General features: G+C 42.3%; 4 protein-coding genes and 1 long non-coding RNA gene across 8 annotated transcripts; 4 read left to right on the top strand and 1 right to left on the bottom strand.

The window, feature by feature from the left end:
• The first annotated feature begins 648 nt into the window (after nt 1-648).
• LOC138632311 (uncharacterized) lies at nt 649-3,224 on the top strand. Its single transcript, XR_011311807.1, has 3 exons — nt 649-1,200; nt 2,798-2,879; nt 2,974-3,224. It is a non-coding gene; the product is annotated as an uncharacterized lncRNA (long non-coding RNA).
• Nucleotides 1,450-4,489, bottom strand: sra1 (steroid receptor RNA activator 1). The gene is made up of 6 exons (XM_069717550.1): nt 4,254-4,489; nt 3,455-3,568; nt 3,227-3,313; nt 2,966-3,126; nt 2,761-2,869; nt 1,450-2,650 (listed from the first exon to the last, which is right to left on the bottom strand). The coding sequence occupies exons 1-6, from the start codon at nt 4,288-4,290 to the stop codon at nt 2,217-2,219; spliced, it is 942 nt and encodes a 313-aa protein (XP_069573651.1). The 5' UTR covers nt 4,291-4,489; the 3' UTR covers nt 1,450-2,216.
• Nucleotides 4,490-5,630: 1,141 nt separating this feature from the next.
• On the top strand, nt 5,631-17,031 carry apbb3 (amyloid beta (A4) precursor protein-binding, family B, member 3). Of its 4 annotated transcripts, none has more exons than XM_069717440.1 (13): nt 5,631-7,117; nt 9,772-9,935; nt 10,066-10,121; nt 10,678-10,726; nt 11,345-11,494; nt 11,899-12,026; nt 12,594-12,599; nt 12,840-12,954; nt 13,321-13,402; nt 13,477-13,560; nt 13,947-14,062; nt 14,157-14,378; nt 14,979-17,031. In XM_069717440.1, the coding sequence occupies exons 1-13, from the start codon at nt 7,069-7,071 to the stop codon at nt 15,243-15,245; spliced, it is 1,488 nt and encodes a 495-aa protein (XP_069573541.1). In that variant the 5' UTR covers nt 5,631-7,068; the 3' UTR covers nt 15,246-17,031. The 4 variants fall into 4 exon arrangements, with proteins under 4 accessions (XP_069573541.1, XP_069573532.1, XP_069573551.1 ...); XM_069717431.1 differs by having other exon boundaries at nt 5,633-7,117; nt 10,063-10,121; XM_069717450.1 differs by having other exon boundaries at nt 5,634-7,117; nt 10,063-10,121; nt 14,157-14,336.
• A 1,054-nt stretch (nt 17,032-18,085) lies between these two features.
• LOC138634877 (cysteine-rich and transmembrane domain-containing protein 1-like) lies at nt 18,086-20,916 on the top strand. The gene is made up of 5 exons (XM_069722081.1): nt 18,086-18,122; nt 19,454-19,480; nt 19,836-19,879; nt 20,546-20,717; nt 20,801-20,916. The coding sequence occupies exons 1-5, from the start codon at nt 18,086-18,088 to the stop codon at nt 20,914-20,916; spliced, it is 396 nt and encodes a 131-aa protein (XP_069578182.1).
• A 1,087-nt stretch (nt 20,917-22,003) lies between these two features.
• On the top strand, nt 22,004-23,599 carry LOC138631890 (histone H2A-IV-like). The gene is given in 2 exon segments (XM_069717083.1): nt 22,004-22,414; nt 23,098-23,599. Coding segments are annotated over 2 exon segments (777 nt in total). The 5' UTR covers nt 22,004-22,032; the 3' UTR covers nt 23,493-23,599.
• Nucleotides 23,600-24,288: the final 689 nt, after the last annotated feature.

Here is a 24,288-nt window from a genome sequence, read left to right on the forward strand (position 1 = left end):
ACTAATCATACTGCAAATACTATAGTTGCTCATACTATTAACGATATTGCAAACATTACTACTGTGATACTACGCCTAACAAGGCTTATAGTATTACTAATAATGGAGGTTTGAAGGACCCCCTGGAGGTTTGAAGGACCCCCTGGAGGTTTGAGGCCCCCCTGGAGGTTTGAAGGACCCCCTGGAGGTTTGAAGGACCCCCTGGAGGTTTGAGGGACCCATGAGGCATCAGATAAGATCAGGTGTTCAGTAACTGCTCGTACAGTGTAAAAATCCTTTCAGTTGGTTTAAGAGCTGTTGCCTAATTGATTAGTTGATTGACAGCGATCATGAGCAGCTCTACTGATAACTGATCTCTGTGTTTTAAACAGAACATCTGAAGGAGTCACCGGGAATATTTCACCATTTGTGGACATCTGACAGAGCAGATGATTGATCGCTGATCACCACCCTGACGAGATGAGAACGATCTGAAGTTTCAGTTTCCAGGTTTTCGTCTGAGCGTCCAGCAGACGGAGGGACGTTGACTTTCCCTCCGTCTATTTTTAGTTTGTTTGTCTCCGCAGGGACGAGCTTCCTGTTTCTCTCTCTGTCTTTCTGTCACTCATCTTTTCTGCTTGGTTTCCTCTTTTTCGAGCCTCCTCCCTTCTCCAGGGATGAGGAGGAGGAGGTGGAGGAGGTGGAGAAGAGGAGGCGGAAGCTGATTGGTCAGCAAGAGTGTAGACCGAGCTCGAACACTCGTCTTTGCAGCGGATATCAAACAATAAGAAAGGAGCTGTTAGCAGGTGAGAGCAGCGGTGGGAGGACTGGGAGCGTGGAGGTTTCTGATTGGTCGGTTCTGAAGTGCACCACAACAGGACAGAAACACTTTTTACCTGTTTTGTGGGTTGATCCAAACGCCATCATCATCGACACAAGATCGCCGGAGTGAAGAGTTTCAGAGAGGCGACGTATGATTATCGAGACACCGTCAATCACGGGAGGGTTGATGAGAAGGGGGCCTCGGGGAGTCAGGAGGAGACACAAAACGACTTCAAAAATGGACTCCCAGCCCAAAGGCCCGAACCTGGTTCAGACCTGGAACCAAACCGAGTCTGAGCTTTGAAACGGGTGCGGAGACCGGCCCAAATGTCCACAACACCATGGTTTAAGGCTGACCTTAATTCTCCCCAGTTTCTCTGATGTATCAGTGTGAGGCGAGTACTGCCCTCTGCTGCCTCCTGCTGGACACATCTGAACACTGCAGAAACCAATAACATTTTACAAACAGCGTAGCATTATGAAAGCTCACCAGGAACCACTGACTTTATTCATGTGCTATGATGTGTGCCGTTCGGCCCATACTTCCTCCAGACTGTTTACATAATTCATGAACTCCCATGAATTCCCAACACCTGAAACATAAAGAACAAACAAACCCGGAGAAACGACGCTTCAACACATAAAGGAGAGAAAACAGATTTATTCCCACATTAGAGAGGAACAAACGTTCTTCCAGGTGAGCTCAAAACCAGTTCAGCATCCGATCTTTAACTGCTACTCGGTGATTACTGTTACAGAGAAACACCCAACGTCATCGGAGCTATAAGCTCTCAGACAGTTGCGACAGTGTTCTGCGTAATTACGAAGGTATCGCTCGATGGAAAGTCGTATTATAACGGCTGAATGGCCTTTAAGGTTGGTTGACAGAGTCCACGATCCAGAGTTCAGGGTCTGGCGTTCAGACTCGTCAGTCCAGAGTCAACAGTTTAAAGTATATCGGCCAAAATCCAGAGAGTCCAGGGTTAAGTATTCCAATTACTGAGCACTGAAGCCGTAGTCCAGAGTTTCGAGAGTTCAGGGTCGAGAGTCCAGAGTTTCTAAAGTTCAGGGTCTAGAGTCCAGACTTTCATGATTGTAAATGTCGAGAGTTGGGGGGTGCAGAGTGTCTTAAGTTTATATTCTAATATTCAGACTTCATACTTCAAATTCTAGCGTGTAAAGGAGAGAAGTTCAGAGAGTCTTGAGTGAGTAGAGTTGAGAGTCTTGAATATCTAAAGTTTCTTTAAGTTTCATTTTATTAAGTCCAGAGTGTCCAAAGCGCTCCAAAGGATCTGAACTGGGATCCGTTTTGAAGTACATGAATATGAGAATTATCACCACCAGATCCTGATTTTGATTATAAGAGTCAAAGTTTCTCAAGAGAGGAAGAAAAAAAAAAAAAACCTGCTGGAAAGTCAGGGATCCTGCACGGGTTCTACAGAGTCTTCGACTGGTTCTACAGAGTCTTCGACTGGTTCTGCAGAGTCTTCGACTGGTTCTGCAGAGTCTTTGACGGGTTCTGCAGAGTCTTTGACGGGTTCTACAGACTCTTCGACTGGTTCTGCAGAGTCTTTGACGGGTTCTGCAGAGTCTTCGACTGGTTCTACAGAATCTTCGACTGGTTGTGCAGAATCTTCAACTGGTTCTGCAGAGTCTTTGACGGGTTCTGCAGAGTCTTCGACCGATCCTGTCGGGTTCTTAAGTGTTTCTAGGAGTTCTGGACTAAGATTTCGGGTCTCAGCGATGAGTCTTTTGACGCCGACCATCCATTGGCTTACCTCAGTCACATGATCGACCATCAGAGAGCGATGAATCTCATCAGCGGAGTCCCAGTGACCCGACTGTAACTCTGGAGAAACAAGACAGATGAGCGTTCAGACACTGGTTCAGGGACACAGGTGTACAATGAGACAGACAGGTGTGGAGTGAAACAGACAGATGTGAAGTGAGACAAGTTACCGAGAGACAAGGCGTCCATGCGTCTCTTGACAGGGAGGCTGAGTCTACCTGACCTCCAGCTGTCCTCCAGGAGGCGGAGCCGCTTTGCCACATCATTACACACCTGATCCTGCAGACAGGTACGTTAAGGTTAAACTTATATCTGTGATAAAAGTGATTTGTGCTGTGACGGCGCCCCCTGCTGCTGCGTATTTTTAATACTTACTTTAACAGTGTGTCTGCAGGCAGCGAGTGCTCGGTTCAGCACAGACGTCACGCCCTCCACATCAGGCTCACTCTCTGATTGGCTGCTGGCGGCCTCTCTCTGACTTCTCATTGGTCCCTGGCGGGGAGGGGGCGTGGCCACTCCACCAGGTGGAGGTCGAGCTGTGGGGAGAATTTTTTTTTCACACCTCTGCTGTCAGACAGGCTCATTGGTATAAAATGCTCGCCACTGTTTTCCATTTAAAAAACATCTGTACCTTACCTGGGTGGAGAGGGGGCGTGGCTGCACCACATGGAGGCGGGGCCAGAGGGTTGGATGAGGGAGGGGCTGTAGGTCCGGCTCCTGTACCTGGTGGACCAATCAGGGACAAGATGTTGGAGGCCATAAAGGTTGATTTAATTTCATGAAATTATGATCATTGTTATTATTATTTTTATTATTAATAATACACCTAAAGACGTGCTGATTTACTGATTTTTTTTTTCATACCCAATGCACACGGTGGAGCCACTCTCTTGTTCAGGGGGTTCTTCTGTGGTCCGCGGGCCATCTGATGGCCGTATGAGAACTGAGGGGGGTCGTTCCAGCCCCGCTCCTGGTTACCTTTGGCAACGCAGACGGTTTAATTAAGGGACAGTTCAACAATCCGGGGAGACTTATTCTCTAATATGAATATTAATATCTGGGTAACAATTATTCACTTTCACAGATGTTTGAATGAATTTAATTGTCGACTGTCTCCAACCAAACTCCATTGAATTTTTGGCCGCTTTATCACGCCTCGATATGACTTGACAAATTCAGGAATTGGAACAGTTCTTGCAAATAAATCGTGTATTTATATCACTAAAACAAAACCAAACAAAAATCTCTATCATGACATTTAAAGTTATTAACACCACCATCAATCAAACAACTAACTGCTGTTAATCGTCCCAAGTAAATCTAAACAACCCCTCTTTCAAAACTAAAAAAAAAAAAAAAAAAAAAAAACGTGGATAATTTATAGCCCGAATTAAAAAACAACATCCAATTAGACCATAAATGTAATTCATTATTTTTTTTAAAGTTTTGAATTTTTGCTTATAATCGACGGAACATAAACTTGGCAAAATCTTGACGGGACATCGTCGCTCCACACGAGTCTCATTCCGGGGATCACGTCAGCTGCAGGCCAGAAACCCATTCAACACTTCATCCACATTATTAAACATTTTGTTTCATGAACTTTTGTTTCCACCCCGTCGGGAGCTGCTCGGTGGAAAAAAAAAAAAAGGGGGAAACTCACCGGGTTTGATGTACACGTCCTCCATTTTGGGCTCCATGTTAATATTACCCAAAGTATATTTCGTCCAGTTTACGGAGCTGAACGGAGAAAACGGATGAGAAGAACCGGAGGAAACATGGACGATTTTCCAACGAAGTTTGGTTTAACTTGACATTTAATTTAGACCGGTAAAACAAGTCCTACTGTTTACAAGGCGGGCGCTTATTCAGTTTTAATGAGCTGCATGTGAATAGGACCCTCAGCATTTACCAACATGACGTCCGGTCAGAATTTCAAAATAAAATATGCTTTTCTTTTTCTTTTTTTTTTAATTGACCATTTTAAAGTACTTCAAACCTTTTTATGTATTTATTTTGTATTCTTAATAACATTTCTTGTAATATTTAGTCAACTAACACAATACAATCTGGATGACTAAAACATTTTAAAAATGACACAAAAAAAATTAAGTGAAAATTAAAAGTTGTAAATTTGGTAGTTTATTAGTTCAATAATGGGTATCTATTTATTAACTTGGTTTTTTTTTAACCGTCTTGTAGGGAAATATGAGCAGCAGTTTAGAAATCCGCCTGCTACTGTAGGTTATATCAGCCACACCACTATAAATTATGAATGAAGACATCTAACCATTGTTCAATGTTTTTATATATAATATTATATAATGAGTTTGTATTAATGACATACTGAATTTTGGATGCAGTTATTTTGTGTCTTTGTCTCTTGCATGCCATCCTCTAAAATTGCAATCAATTTGGTACCTTACTTTGACAGAAGAGACGGTTGTACTTCCTCCGATGTTCTCGAGCTTAATCTTAAAACATTTCCGGGACACGTGGCCACTTTGGCACACTTACTGTGACGGGACATGGTGTAGTGTGACGTCGACAGACGGTCAGGTAAGAAAATAAAAACAAAAACGACCATAAGACCTTTGCTGTGTTCCAGATGACATACTTCCCGTAGTACCCTAACAAATAGTACTCGTCCATGTCAGGGCTCTTACTGTGTAGAGCAGGGATTAATAATAATAATAATAATAATAATAATGATAATAACAATAACAATAATAATAATAATAAACTTCATTTGTATAGCAAATGAAATGCACCTCAAAGTGTTTTACAGCATGATAATTACATGCAGTGTGTCACATAAAAACAGATATAAAGGAACATTTAAAAATATAGAAAATAAATGAGATGCATAAGAAACACAAATAGAGTTCAAATGTAAAATAAAGCAATATGCATGTTAAAGGCGCTGTGCAAAGTGCAAGAGAGCTTCAAGAGTAACTAGTTAAAGACTAAAGTAAAGAGAAATGTTTTTATCTTTCTTTTTAACTATTAACTGAGCAGCTTCCCTGATATCCTGATATGATTTGGAGCAGAACTGACAGAAGCTGCTGAACCTCCAATAAACCAGCAGCAGATGATCTCAGTGTTCCTGAAGGTTCATAGTTAACCAGAGAGTCAGAGATGTAACTCGGTCTGCCTAACTGTATAATCTACTCCGGATGGCTTTAACTTCAAATCTCCAGCGAGTCACCTCGGAGTTTATTTTTGACGAGGAAGTGTCCTTTAAACTCTCAGTCTCTAGGACTGCCTTCTCTCACCTGCGCAATATTGCCAAATTTAGAAACATCCTGTGTCAGAGCGACGCTGAAAAAAAAAACCGAGTCATTTGTCTCTTGTGGTCTGTAACTCTTTAAGATGAGGACGGGAGGAAACGCCTGCAGCTGTCAGGCTGCTCACCGGCCACCAGTCTGGGACACTTTTTCTGCTTCTGACATCAGACGTAACACTCTCCTTTTTGGTAAAGGCCGGCTCAGGTGACCTTGAATCATCCCTTCGTTCTGCTGCTCGGGGACTTCCCATCATGCACTTGGCTCCTCTCCTCACTTTCAATGCATTTGTATGGCACCATCACATCTCATTTACCTTCATGTCTTCTCTTTACCTTTCTGCAGGTATCTCTGTCTCTGCATGTTTCTGACCCGTGTTTATCGTTTTGTTCTTCAATAGTTGTTGTTTTTATATATAAAAATATATATATATATTTTTTTTTATCACTATGACAAATAATCTACCAAAACTCAAACACAATTTACATTACACAAGTGTTCCTGTTCTCCTTCTGAACTGAATTTTGCTTTTCTACAACAGTATATGTTCGTAAAATTGAACTTAATCCCACATGACATTTCACAAACTAAAACAGAAACAGAACGAAGACTAAAAACAGAACCAGAAATAGAGTAAATAGAGGAACAATGATCATACACGCATTTTCTTTTCTTCTTTTTTTTTAGTGCACATGCAGTTGTTTTCTTTCAATGTCATTTTTTACAGTGAAGTGGGAGCGAGGCAGAGAGTCAGACATGGAGGGGAGTGATGACATCAGCAGGAGGAGGAGGAGACAGAGAGGGAGGAGAGTGATGACATCAGCAGGAGGAGGAGGAGACAGAGAGGGAGGAGAGGAGGAGGAGGAGGACGAACAGCATCCTTCATCAGACAGAGAGGAGAGAGAGAAAGAGAGAGAGAGAGAGAGAGAAAGAGGAGGGACGAAGAAGAGGAGAGAGGGAGAGACGCCGGGACAGCAATAAAATAAAGGAGAAGAAGAAGAAGACTGATGGTGTTGTCTGAGGGACGGACAGAAACACAGAGACAGACAGGAAGGAGGAGGCTTTAACGTCCGTCCTCTGGGCCTGAGAGTGTGTGTGTGTGTGTGTGTGTGTGTGTGTGTGTGTGTGTGTGTGTGTGTGTGTGTGTGTGTGTGTGATCAGCTGATTGGAACACACGCGTTGGAGGGCGGAGCCATGATGGGCAAGGATTACATGTTGGCTATTATCATAGTCAACTATGATGGTAAGACACACACACACACACACACACACACACACACACACACACACACACACACACACACACACACACACACACACACACACACACACACACACACACACACACACACACACACACACACACACACACACTCATGAAGACAGGAGTCCAGGTGATACTACTTGTTTTATGAGGACCTTCTACTCAGTAAAGTAGTTGTTTACATGTTTTTTTGTCTCTTTGCTGAACTGCTGTTGACACAAACATGCAGAAGGGTCAGATTAACATAAGAAATGAAATACAAAGTGTGACAACATTGCACAGCTTGATATAATGACCTGTTAGATTTAGCCTTATGTTTATATGAGCTGGTAGTTTCACCTCAGACCATTTTAAAGAGTAGCTGGAGTCAAAGCTTTTATTAAACCCGTGCAATTTATGTAAATAAAAATGAAGCTGTGGTTGCAAAATGATATAATATATTTAGAGTTTTGATGTTTAATCTGCACAGTTGTCACTAGAAACTGGGACTGAGGGGGGGAGTTTAGACAATGTTCATTTCTCCATCAGTCACGTGACCTTGTGATCGAGCATTAAGAGTTTATCTGAAGCTCCTCTGAGTCTTCAGAGTCTCGGGAAAGTAGAAACCGACAGTCAGTTGAAAATAAAATCCCCTTTTTGTTTTTGTTTTTTTGCATCTTTGTGTTTAAACCTTCAGTGGCGGGACGGTAAGATGAAGAAGGAATCGGGTACCAAAATATCATGAATTAGGATCTGACGTGTCAAACATCTGAATATATATATCTGCTCTCAAAAGAGGGAAAAACAGTTTCGCTTTGACTGTGGTCCTTTAAAGCGTAATTAAACCCTAAAACTGTGTTAGAGGACTTTTAGGTCAAAACAAACAACGTGCAGTCTGTCAAGTCCCTTTTGACCTGGTTTCCCCGTTTCGAGTGGCCTTCATGATGTCATCATTTATTGCTGGGCCTGTAATGACCACCATGATGTCATAATTCCCCCCAGAAACCAACTAGCACAATACAGCTGACATGATTGATGGAGAACTGAATTTCTAACTAATTTCATCAATAATTGAAGTCCATTTTTATTTCAAATGTAAAAATTCTCTGGTAGAAACTTCTTCAATGTGAAGATGTGCTTGTCTTAGTTTCCTATTGGACAGTGAATTTAACACGTTTTGGCTTTTTATTGACAAAAAAAAAAGTGTGTTTCAGTTGTATTCTTCTATTTTCTGACATATAATTGGCGTTTGCAGCCTCTGTGATAGATTATATAACCTCACGCAACCTCACAGAGTCTGTGCGGCGACAGTATCGAGGTTTAAGGCGCGATCGCACGCCGGTGAACTTTTGAGCTGGCAGCTAACAGCGGCTGTCAATCACAAAGGAAAACATCCCCAGTGATTCCTGCTCTGAAAGGTCAAACTGTAACTGAGCACATTTAATCAAACATGTACTTTCTGAAAAACAGTCACACATTTGTAGGAAATGTTCACAAACCCTGTAAATAAAATAGGTAGATGATTTGAAATGCTGACCGTAGTTTATTCGGCTGGTCAGTTCGTACCGACCCTCTCGTCCAGCTCATATTTGATCTTATCAGCCGATTCAGCGTTTTGTGTCTCTGAAAGTTTATTAATTATTCAGAGCCTCTTTGGTTTCCTCTCTTCCTATTCACTCGTTTGACCTCAGGTCGCTCCGGCGGCTTCTTCTCTTGTACTTTTTGTTCTGACATCACTTCAGTAACGCAACATGAATGTTAACAACCGCTGTCCTAACAGAGCGGCGGAGAAGGTGGACGGCCTGGTGACAGTTTACAAAAACTCCCCAGAGACACATGTTACACCGAGTGTAGCCTCGCTGCCCCGAGCAGCGTCTCGCAGGTAGAAGTCATTACTCAGTTAGATGTGAACTCACAGACGTGAAACGTGTATGTTTAGATTCACAGTGAGGAAATAATCCTCTCTGATGTTCATCGAGAATAAACCTCCAGAAGTCCACTGAGAAACCAGAGAAAGACGTTCTTCAGTATCACAGTAAAGCAGTGATACCTGCAACCATTAATGTACGTTCTGCCACAGAGGTAACGTGAAGGTCGTTTAAAACCACGTGCTGCTGGCCTGCTGATATTTTAATCAATCTCTGAATTCATTAATGTATGAATTTAATGGTATTTGTCTTTATTGATGTATTTATGATTGAATGAAGACCGTTTTTTATGTGTCTGCAACGACCGACTGGAGATTAAAGTCACCTTCTGCTGCAGAAATAAAACTGCAGAGTAAGAAAGGAGAGCAGAGGAGAGCAGAGGAGAGCAGAGGAGAGGAGAGGAGAGGAGAGGAGAGGAGAGGAGAGGAGAGGAGAGGAGAGGAGAGGAGAGGAGAGGAGAGGAGAGGAGAGGAGAGGAGAGGAGAGGAGAGGAGAGGAGAGGGTTGATTTTCTTACATCATGTGACTGCTGGCATTATTTCACTGATCAATATTTAATCTGATGATCAGTAGAATCTCAGTTAGTCTTTGGCTCTTGTGACTGTCAGCTGATTGGACAGAAGCTCCTTACATCTGTGATCACTTCACCTACCTGTCTCTGTCTGATAGATGTTTGAGTGGACTTTTTTTGTTGTTGTTGAGACTAATGGGGTTTCTGTGTCTGCAGACAACATCTGGACCGACCAGAACCTGCTGCTGGACCCGGACCTTCCCTCCGGTTGGAGAACCATCAAAGACTCCACAGGAACCTACTACTGGCACGTTCCCACTGGCGCCACCCAGTGGCAACACCCCCGCCTTACTGGGCCGACACAGCCACTGGAGACACAGGTGAGAGCAGAATTAGTTTCCCTCAGTTGGGTGTGAATTAGATGTGACCGACCCGGTTCCTCAGTGTGGTCCAGTTAGCTGTGGCTCTTCTTCTTCTTCTTCTTCTTCTTCTTCTGTGGTGTCTCAGCAGGAGGAGGCCGGCGAGCAGAGCTCTGATAAAGACACGAGCGGACCACCAGAACAAAGGTAACACATACGTTTGTCTTTCTACACTTATGAGTCCCCTCATTGATACAACATGTTCCTTCACCTTTTACCTTGAACATCACAACTGAACACCAAAACCTGAACACCAAAACCTAAACACCAAAACCTGAAGACCACAGAAACGTCCTCAGGGCTGTGCGGCCCAATAATGTTCTCTACTTAAGTCGTGCAAATCATGCATTCTCCGTCTCACGTCAAAGCAGGTGTCCATGATTACAACCCTGATGAAAAGATAGCAGTTGACCTTCCTTCTGGTCACAAAGAGAGAGCGAAGTCGGGGTGATAGTTATAGTGATGAGAGAGCATCAGGTGAAGTGGTGCATAACACTCCAATGTCCCCATAATGCAGAAATGTCCCCATAATGTAAAGATGTCCCCACAATTAACAAATGTCCTCAGTATGATGGTTTGAAACTGAAATCGGTCCTCACAAGGGAAAGCGACACACAAACACACACACACGTCCCCGTAGGTCCCTGTAATTCTGTAATTATCAGGACTTTCTCATCACAGTTTTTTGTTTTGTTTTACTCAGGTCTTCGTGGCATGAAGATTATCTCACCAACCACGACCCGGACTCGAAGGTAAGACAACAACAACAGAAATTAACAGACTGGAAATTGAATGTAGGAAATCTGTGCCGTTGCTGCTTCATGATAACGTATCTGAGAAAGAAGAGAGGAATACTGAAGTGAATCAAATACCACGAGTTTTGTTGTTGTTTTGAGAGTTGACTGCAGCGCCCCCTGCTGCCTGAACATTTCGATTGAAGGTGTGAACCGGTTTTTATTTCCTTATGTTCGTCCCCCGTGCGTCTTTGTGTTTATAAACAAAAGAAAGTTTATACTTCCTGTGCACTCGCTATAGTTGTTTAAATAAAGTTCAATACAATCATAAAATGATGTCGGTGTTACTCGATGAAGTGAAAGCACACGTCCTCCTTTGGATCAGGATTTATTCTGGTGGTCTAATCTGCACTAATCTCGCTCTCTCTCTCTCCTTGTTTGTGTCTACCGCTCTCGACCACAGTTTTATAGAAAATTAATCTGATTTAATCTGTCTCTCTCTCGTCTGTCTCTCGTCTGTCTGTCTCTCGGTGTCCTGGTTTCTCTGTTTGTCACCCAACAACCCACTGACCATTTAATCCCACCATCTACCAACATGTCGGTCTACATCCACCCGTCTGTCTCTCTCTCCACCAGTGTTTTGCAGTGCGGTCTTTGGGCTGGCTGCAGGTGGAGGAGGAGGACCTGTCTCCTGGTCGCAGCAGTCTGGCTGTCAGTAATGTCATCCAGCAGCTGTCTCACTCCAACAGCCCTGAGCAGAGAGACAGGCTGGAGGCCTGGGGGGAGGTGAGACACATATCACTGCCCTCCAGAGGCAGGAGCAGTAACTGCGTGTGTGTTCAAACTGAGTTGCCTGATTTACTGTATAAAACATATTCCAGTTTGAAACCTGTTCAGACTGTCCATATCTGGTTTGGACCACCAGAATCTGGTTTAAACCTGTTCAGACTGTCCACATCTGGTTCGGACCACCAGAATCTGATTTAAACCTGTTCAGACTGTCCATATCTGGTTTGGACCACCAGAATCTGGTTTAAACCTGTTCAGACTGTCCACATCTGGTTCATACCACTAGAATCTGGTTTAAACCTGTTCAGACTGTCCACATCTGGTTTGGACCACAAGAATCTGGTTTCATATTGTTTTTGAATCTCAAGACTACGTTATAGTTGTTTTCTGTCTGTCTGCAGGGTCGGGAGATGATGATGGTTCTGAAGAAAGACACCCTGAGCCTCTTGGATCCTTTAGACCAAACCCCCCTCCACCGTCAGCCAATCATCAACATCCGTGTCTGGGGGGTGGGGTGCAATAATGGGAGGTGAGCCAATCGGAGAGCAGCTGACTAGAATACGAGTCCAACCTGTCAGAATCTGGATCAGACTACCAGAATCTGGTTCTGAAACTGTTCACACCGGCAGGATCTGGTTTAAGCTTGTTGCATTTCACTATCAAGAAGCCCATCAGTGTATTTTGTTTTTATTTTCTGGAAAAAGTCATTTTATTCTGTGTCAAAAAGTTTTGGATTCAGTTCTGCTCTCATCCAAACCTCTGACTGGCTTCATCTCGATGGCACCCGAAACTAGAGCTCATGGGTGTTATCGTATTTAAGAACAAACAGGGTGTTTGGATAAGAGTACTCGCATGTGTCGTCTTTTTGCATTTCTGTTTCTACACCTGTTCAGTGATTAAAACCCAACATCTAAATTTGAAATAATTGAAACTGCCCGACGATGAATTTGTGTAAACTCCGAAAGCACCCACTCCTGGTTTGACGGCCCTGCATGCTGAAAGCGTTCACATCAAAGTCACCTTTCAGTTTCTTACCCGTCACACTAACGCTGTCACTCTCTCTGTTTCTTTGCCACGCCCTCCCAACACCTGGCAGGGACAGGTAAACCACCTCAGAGACACTCGTCTTCACAGCCTCCTCTAAACGCCAGGGTCACTTATTTATATCACTATTTCACCAGCTGACCGTCATGTACGCTACCTGATCAACCCATTGTGTGTGTGTGTGTGTGTGTGTGTGTGTGTGTGTGTGTGTGTGTGTGTGTGTGTGTGTGTGTGTGTGTGTGTGTGTGTGTGTGTGTGTGTGTGTGTGTGTGTGTGTGTGTGTGTGTGATGCATTCAGGGACTTTGCCTTCGTGGCGGGCGATAAGGACAGCTGTATGTTGAAGTGTCATGTGTTTCGCTGCAATGCTCCAGCCAAAGCCATCGCCACCGCGTTGCATGAGATGTGCTCCAAGGTCAGTGACTGACCGGAGGTTGTCTCTCAGATGGGAATGTAATGCAAGTTCATTTGTTCATTTGGTGTTTAATCACATTGAAACATTGAATATTTTGGATTCTGTTCCTCAAATTCTGTTATTCCCAAATCAGTTTTTTATTTTTATTTTTTTATGTTCCAAATTAACTTTTTAAAATCATACATTTTAACCTCAACAGCGCTGTTTTTCATCCTGTTTGAGCGACGTGTTTGTTTAAACTAGCAGTAAATAGTTGAACTTTTTATGTGCGAGGTGATTTAAATGTCTTCAGTGGGAACCGGCTTCGTGAAACGAAAGCGGTAAAATGCACCTAATGGGTTTTTATTGATGTGTCTGTGACCGCAGATGATGTCTGACAAGACGCTGATGAGGCCGTCTCGGTCTCTGACCATGGAGAGCATCTCACCTGAAGACCTGCCGAGACAAGGTGACTCACCTGTTCTGTTCTCGCAGGTCGGCCGTCGCTCTCTGATTGCTGATCACTTCTTTTTGTTGCTCCAGTGGAGTTCTTGGAGGCGGTGCGTCAGCGCGTTCAGAAGTTCGAGGTCCAGTACATCGGCAACCTGCCGGTGTCCAGAGCAATGGGTAGGACGAGAAAACACCTGCTACACCTGACCGCAGTGTTCAGCTCTGTGTTAAAAAAAAAAAAAAAAAGACCGAATATTTCCTTGGATTTAAATGCAGCCGTCATATCAAGGAAAAATCTTTAATTTTCGTTTTTTATTTAGCTACCTTTAATGGTGATTTTTTTTTTTTTTCTCCAGAAAACTACTAGTAAGTTGTTAGTAAATGATGTAATTCATGTTAATCAAGTTAATACCAGATAACCTCATTAACAAGACGACACAGTCTAGTGGAAAACAAAACAAATACTTACCGACACCAAACCGGCGACGTCACCGGGTCGACTGAAACCTGACGGGTTGTAACTCCGGCTGCTGGGCTCGAGACGAAGGTGTGTTGCGTTGCAGGTATGGAGGTGTTGAACAGAGCGATAGAAAGCATCTTGAACTCCACGGACCATGACGACTGGGAGCCGATCGTCATCCACGTCACCGACAACATCCTGTCTTTTTGGAAGGGAGAGGTATATCACCGACATACACCCTTGGCACGTAAAACTCTCGTCAGAGCTCACGGCAGCTGCGTTTTTAACGGGCCGCTCGCTCTGGTCCCGACAGGACGGAGACGAGCCGTTCTGGGAGTGTCAGGTACGTTTCCTCACCTTTCTGGGCGTCGGCCACGACTGCCACACCTTCGCCGTGATCGTGGACGGCGGCACGCAGCGGTTCGAGTGTCACGTGTTCTGGTGCGAACCGGACGCGGGGATGCTCTCCGAGGCCGTCCAGGCTGCGTGTATGGTAAGAAACGACAAAGGAAGAAAAAAATCATCAACATTTCAGGTACCCACTTAATTTATAGCTGAAAAACAAACACAAAACAGCTTTAGACTTATAATGTGGCGTAGCGATCTCGGAATTAAAAACAAATTAAAACCCTATCAAGGTATGTGGTTAGATTAAATCAATAACCAAACACAGGTCTGCATCACACAAATGCAGAAATCAGAATTATTAACAGCTTATTTGCTGCAAACATATGAAATTAGAAATATATAAGTGCTGCTGTTGTTCTCTAACGGCAGATAATTAATTTAAGACAGCAATTCGTCTGTTTTTACAACTTGAAACTTTCTAAAGTGTAACTTAAGTGCCAATATTTTATTTGGTTGAATTAAAAAGGGTGCTGCCCCGCAAAAACCTTTTAACTTGACTTTATTAATGAGAAACATCTTCATAAAGTCCAATAAACTTTTAAAATGCATCAATTATATTATCATTAATATGTAAATTAATGGGTTTGCCGTACATCCTCGCCAACTGAATCAATGCAACTCTTCTTCTCTTCTTTCACATTAGCTGTGTACCTATGTCGCCCTCTGCTGGTGGCGCATCTCATGACAGACTCCTCTAATGTTTGTTTGTTTTTTTCCTCCCCATCAGGTCCAGTATCAGAAGTGTCTGGTGGCTCAGACTCCTCCTCCGCGGAGCAAATCTGGGCGTGCGACCCCGTCGAAGGTCAAACGGGCCAACTCCATGGACAGCGCCGCTTTCCCTCCTCTGACGTCCCATTTCCACGGCGGCAGCAGCGGCTCCATGATGACGGCGAGGATAACGAAGGGCAACGGCGGCAGCAGCAGCAGCAGCGTCAGGAAGGGCATGTTGGCGTTCTTTGAAACTTTTCGCAACAAACAGGCCGCCACCTCCTAGTGAGGGGGCGGGGCGTGGGGGAGGGGCGGGGCCACCGGGGCCCGCGAGGAGTGGCCGATCACCCGGGACGGACCCACCCGTTGGTCGGGACCGCAGCGTCTCCAGACCGGCGTCTGATCGGCTGAACTCTGTGTGCTCTGGTGGTTCCGACCGGCTGATTGGCATCACCAGCAAACACCGGAGAGCGACGCTCGCCGAAAGACGAGAAACACACCCGAGGGCGTCGTCGTGATGTCAGTCTCGCCTGCCGTTGCTGCCGAGGTGAACAGCGTGAATGTAGGCAGCGTTCCCGTGTGGCTGACCCGTCGGGGCTGCCACGGAGCAAGGCGGGAAAAAAATAACAACCACTGGACGCATGAACAAAGAGCTTGATCAATACCTCCACCAAAACCACATCACCTCCCCGGTTCTCTGTCACCGTCAGCCGCAGGTCAGGACGATGGCTTCACCTCCGGTTCAAATTAAAAGATTAAATTAAAAAAAAAAAAAAAAATGCTGTTATTATATTAACTGACTCAGGATAATCGCACCATAATTAAATGTTAATTAAAAAAAAGAAGACGGTTGTAGATTGAAATGAAAATGCTTTTTAGATTTATCTTTCAAGCAGAGCTGACTTTAATCTTCATGTTAAAACAACCTCTGTTCAGGCCTACTCTGTTATTTGCCCATCTTCAACCTTATTTCCCCGAAATTGACCCGTAAAACTTAGAAAAGAAAAGCATCGTTCCACACTGGATGTCAGTGACAGATATGTACCCTGTATGTTCTCGCTTCAAGCTTCATATTTAGTGAATTATCAGTGCAGGCGCTGAGTTTTTTTAAAGCTGCAGTGAGTGATTCTGTCCACCGGAGGGCAACCACATGGACAACTGTCATAAAGGACCACCGTGTAGGATTTAGGAGGAATCTGTTGGCGGGAATAGAATAGAATAATCGTAATTATGTTGTTGTTGTTGTTGTTGTTTTTTTTATCAAACTAAGAATTGTTGTGTTGGAACGAGTCCTTCGACGTGTTTTCTACAGTAGAACCAAACGCTGGATGTAAAGCGGGTAGTTTGTGGTTTTTGTAAGTTTTGCTGCGGCCAGGAGAGTTCAGTTGCTTGTAAATCTACAACGTCACCACCAGATGTCTCCAAATCCTACACAATGCTGCGCTACAATAACGACTTGTGTTTCTTGTCAACGCAACGTCGAAGGTGCTGATGTAGGCGGTTGCCACGGTTACAGCTGGTTCGTTCACTCGCCCCTTTACAAACTCAAGACGGCATGAATGGCCTGAAGAAGAATGAGCTAACACGTTTTTTTTTGTTTTTTTTTTTTATTTTGTATTTATTCTATCTTATGGAAAGCAGCAGTTTGCATGCGAGGCACGGACGTATGCGTCGACGAAACTATTATGGAAATGATCTTTTTGAAAAAAAAATGTGTTATGATTTAAGCATATGAATTCGCTTTACTGAGCAAACAGTTGCAGGCGACGTCAACAAACTGTAGACTGTAAAACAAGCGCCCCACCCACAGCGATGACACACACCCTCCACTCGCCTCCCGATTGGCCGAAGCACGAGTAGATAGAAACTTCGGTGTGTTTAACGTCAGTAGGATTATATTAGAGGAGGTTTCAGTGAGTTATGAACAGCTGGTCAGCAAATGTGATGGAAACTCTGATAAACTATCGTCGTGTTTGTATATCTGCATTAAATACTTTGGCACAAAATTAATCAATGATGTCATGTATAAATTAACCAAAAATAAACAAATAAAAGTTCTTTTTTTTCTGGTCCTGATGCTCCTTTAAATCATCTCTATATGTTGAATCTCCTGTTGTTGTTTTTCTTTTGTGCTTTGTTTTTGTTTTTTTATGGTTAAATTTTATAGTAAGTTTTAAACATGTTTTTAATATTTTCACTGTTTTGTAAATTTGATAGATCTGATTTTAGATGTGCTTACTTGGTTTTACATTTTAGTTTTGTAACTTTTATTTTGTATAAATAAAGTTTATTATTAGAATAAAAACCTTTTTTTTAAAAAGAAGAGCACAACGTAAACAATACATTTAAAAGTTAAAGTTCAATTCAAATGTTTTTAACTCGGGCGAGTAAAGCGACAAACAAACCTTTGAATACTGACGGAGATCATGTGGAAAAGATGCCTTCAAGGACCAGTCGGGGATATTTTTGACTTCTCTCGTCTGGGAAATTTAACATGTTCTCTTGTGCGGATATGCTGCTCAGCAGTTGTTCTATTTAAAGAGATGACTTATAGAGAAATCAGCTAAAATGAGCCACGTTTTGGTCAACGATTTATGTGGCCATCTAATAAACTACGCATCGGATCAAATGATCTCATCATAAATTGGCATAGGTTCTTGAGAAATTACCTAAATTTCCTTCAATTTGAATAATTATAGATGAATAATATAACATTGTGTATATTTTAATAGGATCTGAATCTGTTTTTCTCGATGTGATGCGTCGAGAAGTTTCATTCTGATATCTCTAATAGCGCTTCTGTTGTTGTTGTTGTTGTTGTTGTTGTTTACTTCAGTGACGGATCTGAAACCTGCTTCAGCTACAGTAAACTGGTTTTAGTCCAAATGCTGCAGGATATTCGCTTTTCCTCAAGGAGCAAGGAAAAGGTGGGGTTACTATGGTTACCGTGGAGGCTGGAGGCCGATATGATCAATCAGTAAACATTTTACAACATTTCAGCGGTCGCAGAAACTATCGGATCATAATGGAAATGACATTGAAGTTAGAGATTAAGACACTAAATAGTAAATCTATGCTGCTTTTTTTTTTTAAAGGAATAAAAACTTAAAGTCAGGGAAGCTCGAGATGGAGGAGGAGATGGAGGAGGAGATGGAGGAGGGAGGTACCTCTGACCCCACCCTGTCCTTGGTCCTCTGACAGCTGCCTCCTCGTGTCCAGGCGATCCGTCAATCATCCGGAGACGACAGCAGACAGAAAATCAACGTTTTAACATTGAATTTCGTCTTCGACTGGAAGGTAAATTGAGATTTTTTTTTTTTTTTTTTTCCCCACCAGACTCCACTGAAAAAACAGACAATTTAATGCGTATTTATTTCATGGAGGCTGAATATGAAGATTGGATACTTAGAGTGAAATATCATTCATTTAATATTTACTTCTGCCGTGAAAACGTTTAACTTTAGGACATATGGAGTCTGGTTGCATTGACTGATCGTACAGTGAACTTATTAAACTGACTTTTCTGCTGCAGCTCGTTAGTTGATTGAGCTGTTGAATAAAGACGTGTTAATCATCACTCATAATTGAGATTGTAAACATATTGTCATAAAGCCAAAAAGATTAAACAGCTGAATTATATCGTTAAAGGAATAAAGTGAAGATTTAAGAAGTTTATTAAGTCTGTGATGTGTTGGAGGACCAAGTTTTTGTGTTCAAGCTGTCAAGAAAAATTTACATTTTAAAAGTTCGCGATGTGTCGCATCACTGAATAACTCTGCGGTTAAAGAAATGTCAAAAGATTTGACAGGACGGGACATTTGTTTACCTTTTTTTTTTATTATTATTTTTTAACCAACACATGGCGTCATTTCTCAGCTTCAACGTTTGGACTAAAAATTCCTGCGCTTTGTCACGTCCGTTGCCGGCGGTTACCCCGACTGGTTTAACGGTAAACACGTCCAAACAAACAAAACGTCTGTTTCACAGAAAACGAGGAGTCGACGGAGAGAAGACGGAGGCCTGTGTCTTCGCGGCGGTTGCCGTGGAGACCGGATGATTAGATTAGAGCCGGTATGGAGGCGATCGACCCGACATTAGAGGGCATTCATACGCGCACAAAACTGCTGGCTCGGCGGGATTCTTGAAAAAAGCTACGAGTCAAACGAACGTGACACGTTTTTTTTTTTTTTTTTTTATATTCACGCAACGACATTGTCTTCATGAAGAGAAAATGAATGTCGCGTTAACAGAAAGGACATCGAGCCGTTGATTTACCAGAACTACGTGCAGCGGTACGAATAGAAAGTTTTGCAAGCGACTGGCCTGTCGGATGATTTTAATATTTATTTATTTTTTCTTTCTTCGTTCTGCTTTCTCGTCTTTCACTGGTAAATATTTCTACTGTTAGATTCTACTTACCCCGTCCGTCCACCCGTCCGTCCGTCCAGATGAGCGGTGATCAGCCTCCTCCGTACCGTCCTCATTTCCCTGAAGGACCCCCCGCCCCCGGCTACCCGCCAGGTTCGTCCGTCTGCGATAAAAAAAATTAAAAAAACCCGACATATTTACGTTTTAAAGTCACGTTGTGTCCTTGTTTTTGTTTTTTTCCTGTTCAGTATTCCATCGTGAACATTTTACGATATTCTAGTAAAAAGTAGTGAACTACCGTCTTATTTAAACCAACCCAATACTTCCGAGGCGCTAGTTGTGTTACGAGAATACCAGCATTATGAATTCATTCATTACGTATTGCGATTTTATTCTTAAAATGTTTGTGAGCACAAATGTATTTTTATGATTTTAAGTTTTGCATGACTTTTTTTTTTTTCGCGATAATACGTCTTTACTTTCTGGAGTGCTCGTTGTGTCTTTACAGCTCTCATCTCTCAGCCCGGCACCTTCCCCGGCTCACCATACCAGGTACCCAGCATGCACTGCGGTAGCAGTGCTTTAGAGAGGAATTAACTCCAAAACAGGCCGTCTGAGAAAGTTTTGATATCAGATGATTGTCAAGTGGAGATTTTGTTAACTTTTTTTGTTTTTTTTGTTCGTGAAACAAATTCCAAAGCTACTAAAATCTGTCATATTTGTTGAAACTTTCAGTTGTTTTATTTTTCCGTCATAGCGACTGAAAGCGTGAACAAACATTTCACGTGAAGTTGTTGAAACTAAACGAAATGTAAATCCTGTTGATTTAATGAATGAAAGTAAAAAATTAAATTAGATCTCAAATATAAATGTTTTTCTTTGCAATATCACAACCTTGTCAAAATACCGTCAGATATTTTGACTCCAGTCTTGAAATACTTTTGAGAAAATACAAAAAATTTCATCTGGGAAAGTTTATGATTTTTTTTTTTTTGTATTACACTCAAATTCTTTTCCAAATTTTACAATTTTATTCTCAATATAATTGTCCGAGAACGTTCCAACTTTATTCTTAAACGTAACAACTTTTTTCCCCCCCCAAATTGGAAATATTACTCAGCCTACTTTTTTTTTTTTTTTAACTAAACAAACCGAAGTTTGGTAATTGAAAAATTAAAATCAGCTAATTTAACGACCTTAAAACTTGATCATCGTCAGCGTTACTACGGCAACCGCCTCCATTCTCTCCTCCAGACCTTCCCTCAGACCTACGCGGTTGGAGGAGACCCCTCCTACCACGGTGGGCATCACCCAGGAGCGATGCCGCCCCACGGGGCCTCGCCGACGCAGCCCGGGTACCACGGGGCGCCGTACGCGCCCAAACAAACAGGTACGTCCACGACACGCGCAGTTTAAGACCCCGCCGCGCGGCGGGGACAGGTTTTGACGTCGACGTCCGTTCCTGTCCGCCAGTGTACCTCGTGGATGGACATCGGGATCAGGGAGGAGGCAGCGACTCGTGTCTGGCGGCGTGTTCAACGGCTCTGTGCTGCTGCTGCCTCTGGGACCTGCTGACGGGGCACCACTGATGACCTCCGACCTCCGGGTTCATCGAGTCGTCGCATTTGAATTTAGGATTTAAACCTGGTTTTATAAACGTTGGCTGTCGCGCGGACAAGAAAAAAAGGTCGTTGGGCGTCTGTTTGCAGTGATTTTGTGTTTAATTTTTGGGTGTGGTCGTTTCAAGTCTTTTAAATCGAGTAAATTTCCAACATGAAATATTTGCAGTCACTTCAAACTCTGAACCGCTCGGCCTTCATTACCGACGTCTTTAATTGTTTCTTCCCGAGCTGAGCTCCTCTGAAAAGCTTAATTTATTAATTTACGCAATAAAGAGTTCCTATATCATCATCATCTCCTGCTCATTTGATCCTACTGACTCTCCAAATTTGTTTTTCTGTCAATAACAGAATATAAATATTAAAGAAAACACCCTGTCTGTCTGCAGTGTATTAATGGAGTCATGTTTGCGTCCCCTGTATGCGCTCAATAAATGCATGAACTTATAATATGCAAAACAATTTCACCAGCAGACCCATTCATGAATTATCTGACTGCCTGCACCTCCAAAATAAAAGCCTTAACAAGTACCCAGATTAAATCAACAGTAATGACGTAAAACCAATTAATTCAGCCATTCTCCAAAAATGATCAGAAACAATAGCTCAAATAAAGTGTACTGCTATTGTAATTGTAGTTAATTGATTCCACATTTAAAATTAAAATAACCTGACAACAAATCCAAGGTCAGAAAAAAAGAAAAATGGATGTACTCTATGTGTCTAGTTACTCTCATTTTAATCAGCCAAATATAATTGTGATATATATACACAACTGATATATTTGAAGTAAATACGTTTGTATGAGTCAATTATTTATTATAGTTTCTCATCTATTCTGTAGATTGAATTATTTCTGAAATTTAATAGAAAAAATATGACAGTGAACCACAATTCAGTTATATTTTGAAAATACCAGGAGGAGGCGCCAATACGGAAACCAGAGACGAGCTCGTTTGTGATTGGTCGATTGCACTAACGCTTGTTTTGATCCAATGAGCGAGAAGCTGCTTGCTATATAACTAGAGGTTTGCTATTCTCATGACACAGTTCTCTCACTATTATCAACTACCTGAAAACAACAACATGTCTGGACGCGGAAAGGGAGCCGGCAAGACCCGAGCAAAGGCGAAGAGCCGATCCTCCAGAGCCGGACTTCAGTTCCCGGTGGGTCGCGTCCACAGACATCTGAGGAAGGGCAACTACGCCCAGCGTGTGGGAGCCGGAGCTCCGGTGTACATGGCGGCGGTGCTGGAGTACCTGACCGCTGAGATCCTGGAGCTGGCAGGAAACGCCGCCCGCGATAACAAGAAGTCCAGGATCATCCCGCGCCACCTGCAGCTGGCGGTCCGCAACGACGAGGAGCTCAACAAGCTGCTGGGCGGAGTGACCATCGCTCAGGGCGGCGTGCTGCCCAACATCCAGGCGGTCCTGCTGCCCAAGAAGACCGAGAAGTCCAAGTAAAGAGATCAAAGTCGAGACCAACCAAAGAAAACGGCTCTTTTAAGAGCCACACACTCCTTATGAAAGAGAAAAGTTCCTAAATAGAAACACATCGATGATTCTTACTTTCATTTCTTCTATAAAAACTGAGGTATTTTGTCAGTTTTAGAACTACAAGCAAATTGTTTGTTTTTCACTGAATGTTAGTTTCTGTAAGACAAAGCAAATAAGTGTTCTTGCATATTTCATCTCTTTTATGAAGCTTTTTCTGCTTTCTATGTTTTTTGAAAGTGTTTTTTTTTTTCAAAAGAATCTTGAGTTGACTTTTGTCTCCAAGAGATGTTTGTGTTGAACTATTTCCTCATATTTTGAACACAAAGATTGAATAATTGATCCAATCAATGTAAATTATATACACCCCCCCCACCCAAATGATTTTGTATGGGTGTATAAATTGATTATATTTTCCCTTAAATATTATGTCAATTATTTTGTATCAAATAAAAAAACTGACAGTGAATCATGTGTTTTAACGTTGTATTTTGAAAATAGAGCAAACCGGAAGCGCCAATACTGAAACCAGAGATGAGCTCGTTTGTGATTGGTCGATTGTACTAACGCTTGTTTTGACCCAATGAGCGAGTAGCTGCTTGCTATATAACTGGAGGTTTGCCCTTCACAGGACACATTTCTCTAACCTTTTCCTACTACGTGAAAACAACAACATGTCTGGACGCGGAAAGGGAGCCGGCAAGACCCGAGCAAAGGCGAAGAGCCGATCCTCCAGAGCCGGACTTCAGTTCCCGGTGGGTCGTGTCCACAGACATCTGAGGAAGGGCAACTATGCCCAGCGTGTGGGAGCCGGAGCTCCGGTGTACATGGCGGCGGTGCTGGAGTACCTAACCGCTGAGATCCTGGAGCTGGCAGGAAACGCCGCCCGCGATAACAAGAAGTCCAGGATCATCCCGCGCCACCTGCAGCTGGCGGTCCGCAACGACGAGGAGCTCAACAAGCTGCTGGGCGGAGTGACCATCGCTCAGGGCGGCGTGCTGCCCAACATCCAGGCGGTCCTGCTGCCCAAGAAGACCGAGAAGTCCAAGTAAAGAGATCAAAGTCGAGACCAACCAAAGAAAACGGCTCTTTTAAGAGCCACACACTCCTTATGAAAGAGAAAAGTTCCTAAATAGAAACACATCAATGATTCTTACTTTCATTTCTCCTATATAAACCTGTTCTATAAAAACAGGTGTTTTGTCGGTTTCAGTACTACAAGCAAATTGTTTTTTGTTGAACGTTAGTTTGTTAGACAAAGCAAATAAAAAATACTAAAATCAATAAATATGTCTAAGCAACCAGATTAGATAAACTCAATGCCCACATCAGGGTTTCAGTTTGTGAATATATATATATATATATATATACACATTTTTTAATTTACGTTTAATCGAGGTGTTTTCAAACCCTTTCACAATTAAATTTGATATGAAGTTATATATAACTATAGATATAGTTATATATATATATATATAACTATATATACACGTCATAATTATAGTAATTCACTGATAAATTGGAAGTTGAGCTCTATAGATATATATATATAACTATATCCATATATATAACTATATAGATATATCTCTATATATAACTATATATATATAGATATAACTATAAATATCTAGTTATATCTATATATATAAAACTATATATAGATATAACTATATATATATATCTATATATAGTTATATAGTTATATCTATATAGTTATATATATATATATATATAAATAATACATCTATAACTATATATCTATAGTTATATATAAATAATACATATATAACAATATAATCTATTCTTTTTGTCTCAATCAATATTTTCAATCTTGGCATACAGTTAATT

The sequence above is a fragment of the Brachyistius frenatus genome, unplaced genomic scaffold, assembly GCF_029030835.1.
Source record: "Brachyistius frenatus isolate BFR_SWC_R1_liver_20210118 unplaced genomic scaffold, ASM2903083v1 Contig_5, whole genome shotgun sequence".
Classification (NCBI taxonomy): Eukaryota; Metazoa; Chordata; class Actinopteri; family Embiotocidae; genus Brachyistius; species Brachyistius frenatus.

Excerpts from the sequence above, each read along its gene's own strand:
- LOC138634877 (XM_069722081.1), top strand. The coding sequence starts at position 18,086 with ATGGAGGAGGAGATGGAGGAGGAGATGGAGGAGGGAG. Across the intron at positions 19,481-19,835 it reads CGCCCCCGGCTACCCGCCAG|CTCTCATCTCTCAGCCCGGC; the intron begins GTTCGTCCGTCT and ends GTGTCTTTACAG. Across the intron at positions 19,880-20,545 it reads TCCCCGGCTCACCATACCAG|CGTTACTACGGCAACCGCCT; the intron begins GTACCCAGCATG and ends GATCATCGTCAG.
- sra1 (XM_069717550.1), bottom strand. The coding sequence starts at position 4,290 with ATGGAGCCCAAAATGGAGGACGTGTACATCAAACCCG. Across the intron at positions 3,314-3,454 it reads GGCTCCACCGTGTGCATTGG|GTACAGGAGCCGGACCTACA; the intron begins GTATGAAAAAAA and ends TTGGTCCACCAG. Across the intron at positions 2,870-2,965 it reads CCTGCAGACACACTGTTAAA|GATCAGGTGTGTAATGATGT; the intron begins GTAAGTATTAAA and ends ACCTGTCTGCAG.
- apbb3 (XM_069717431.1), top strand. The coding sequence starts at position 7,069 with ATGATGGGCAAGGATTACATGTTGGCTATTATCATAGTCAACTATGAT. Across the intron at positions 7,118-9,771 it reads TATCATAGTCAACTATGATG|ACAACATCTGGACCGACCAG; the intron begins GTAAGACACACA and ends CTGTGTCTGCAG. Across the intron at positions 11,495-11,898 it reads GGCTGGAGGCCTGGGGGGAG|GGTCGGGAGATGATGATGGT; the intron begins GTGAGACACATA and ends GTCTGTCTGCAG.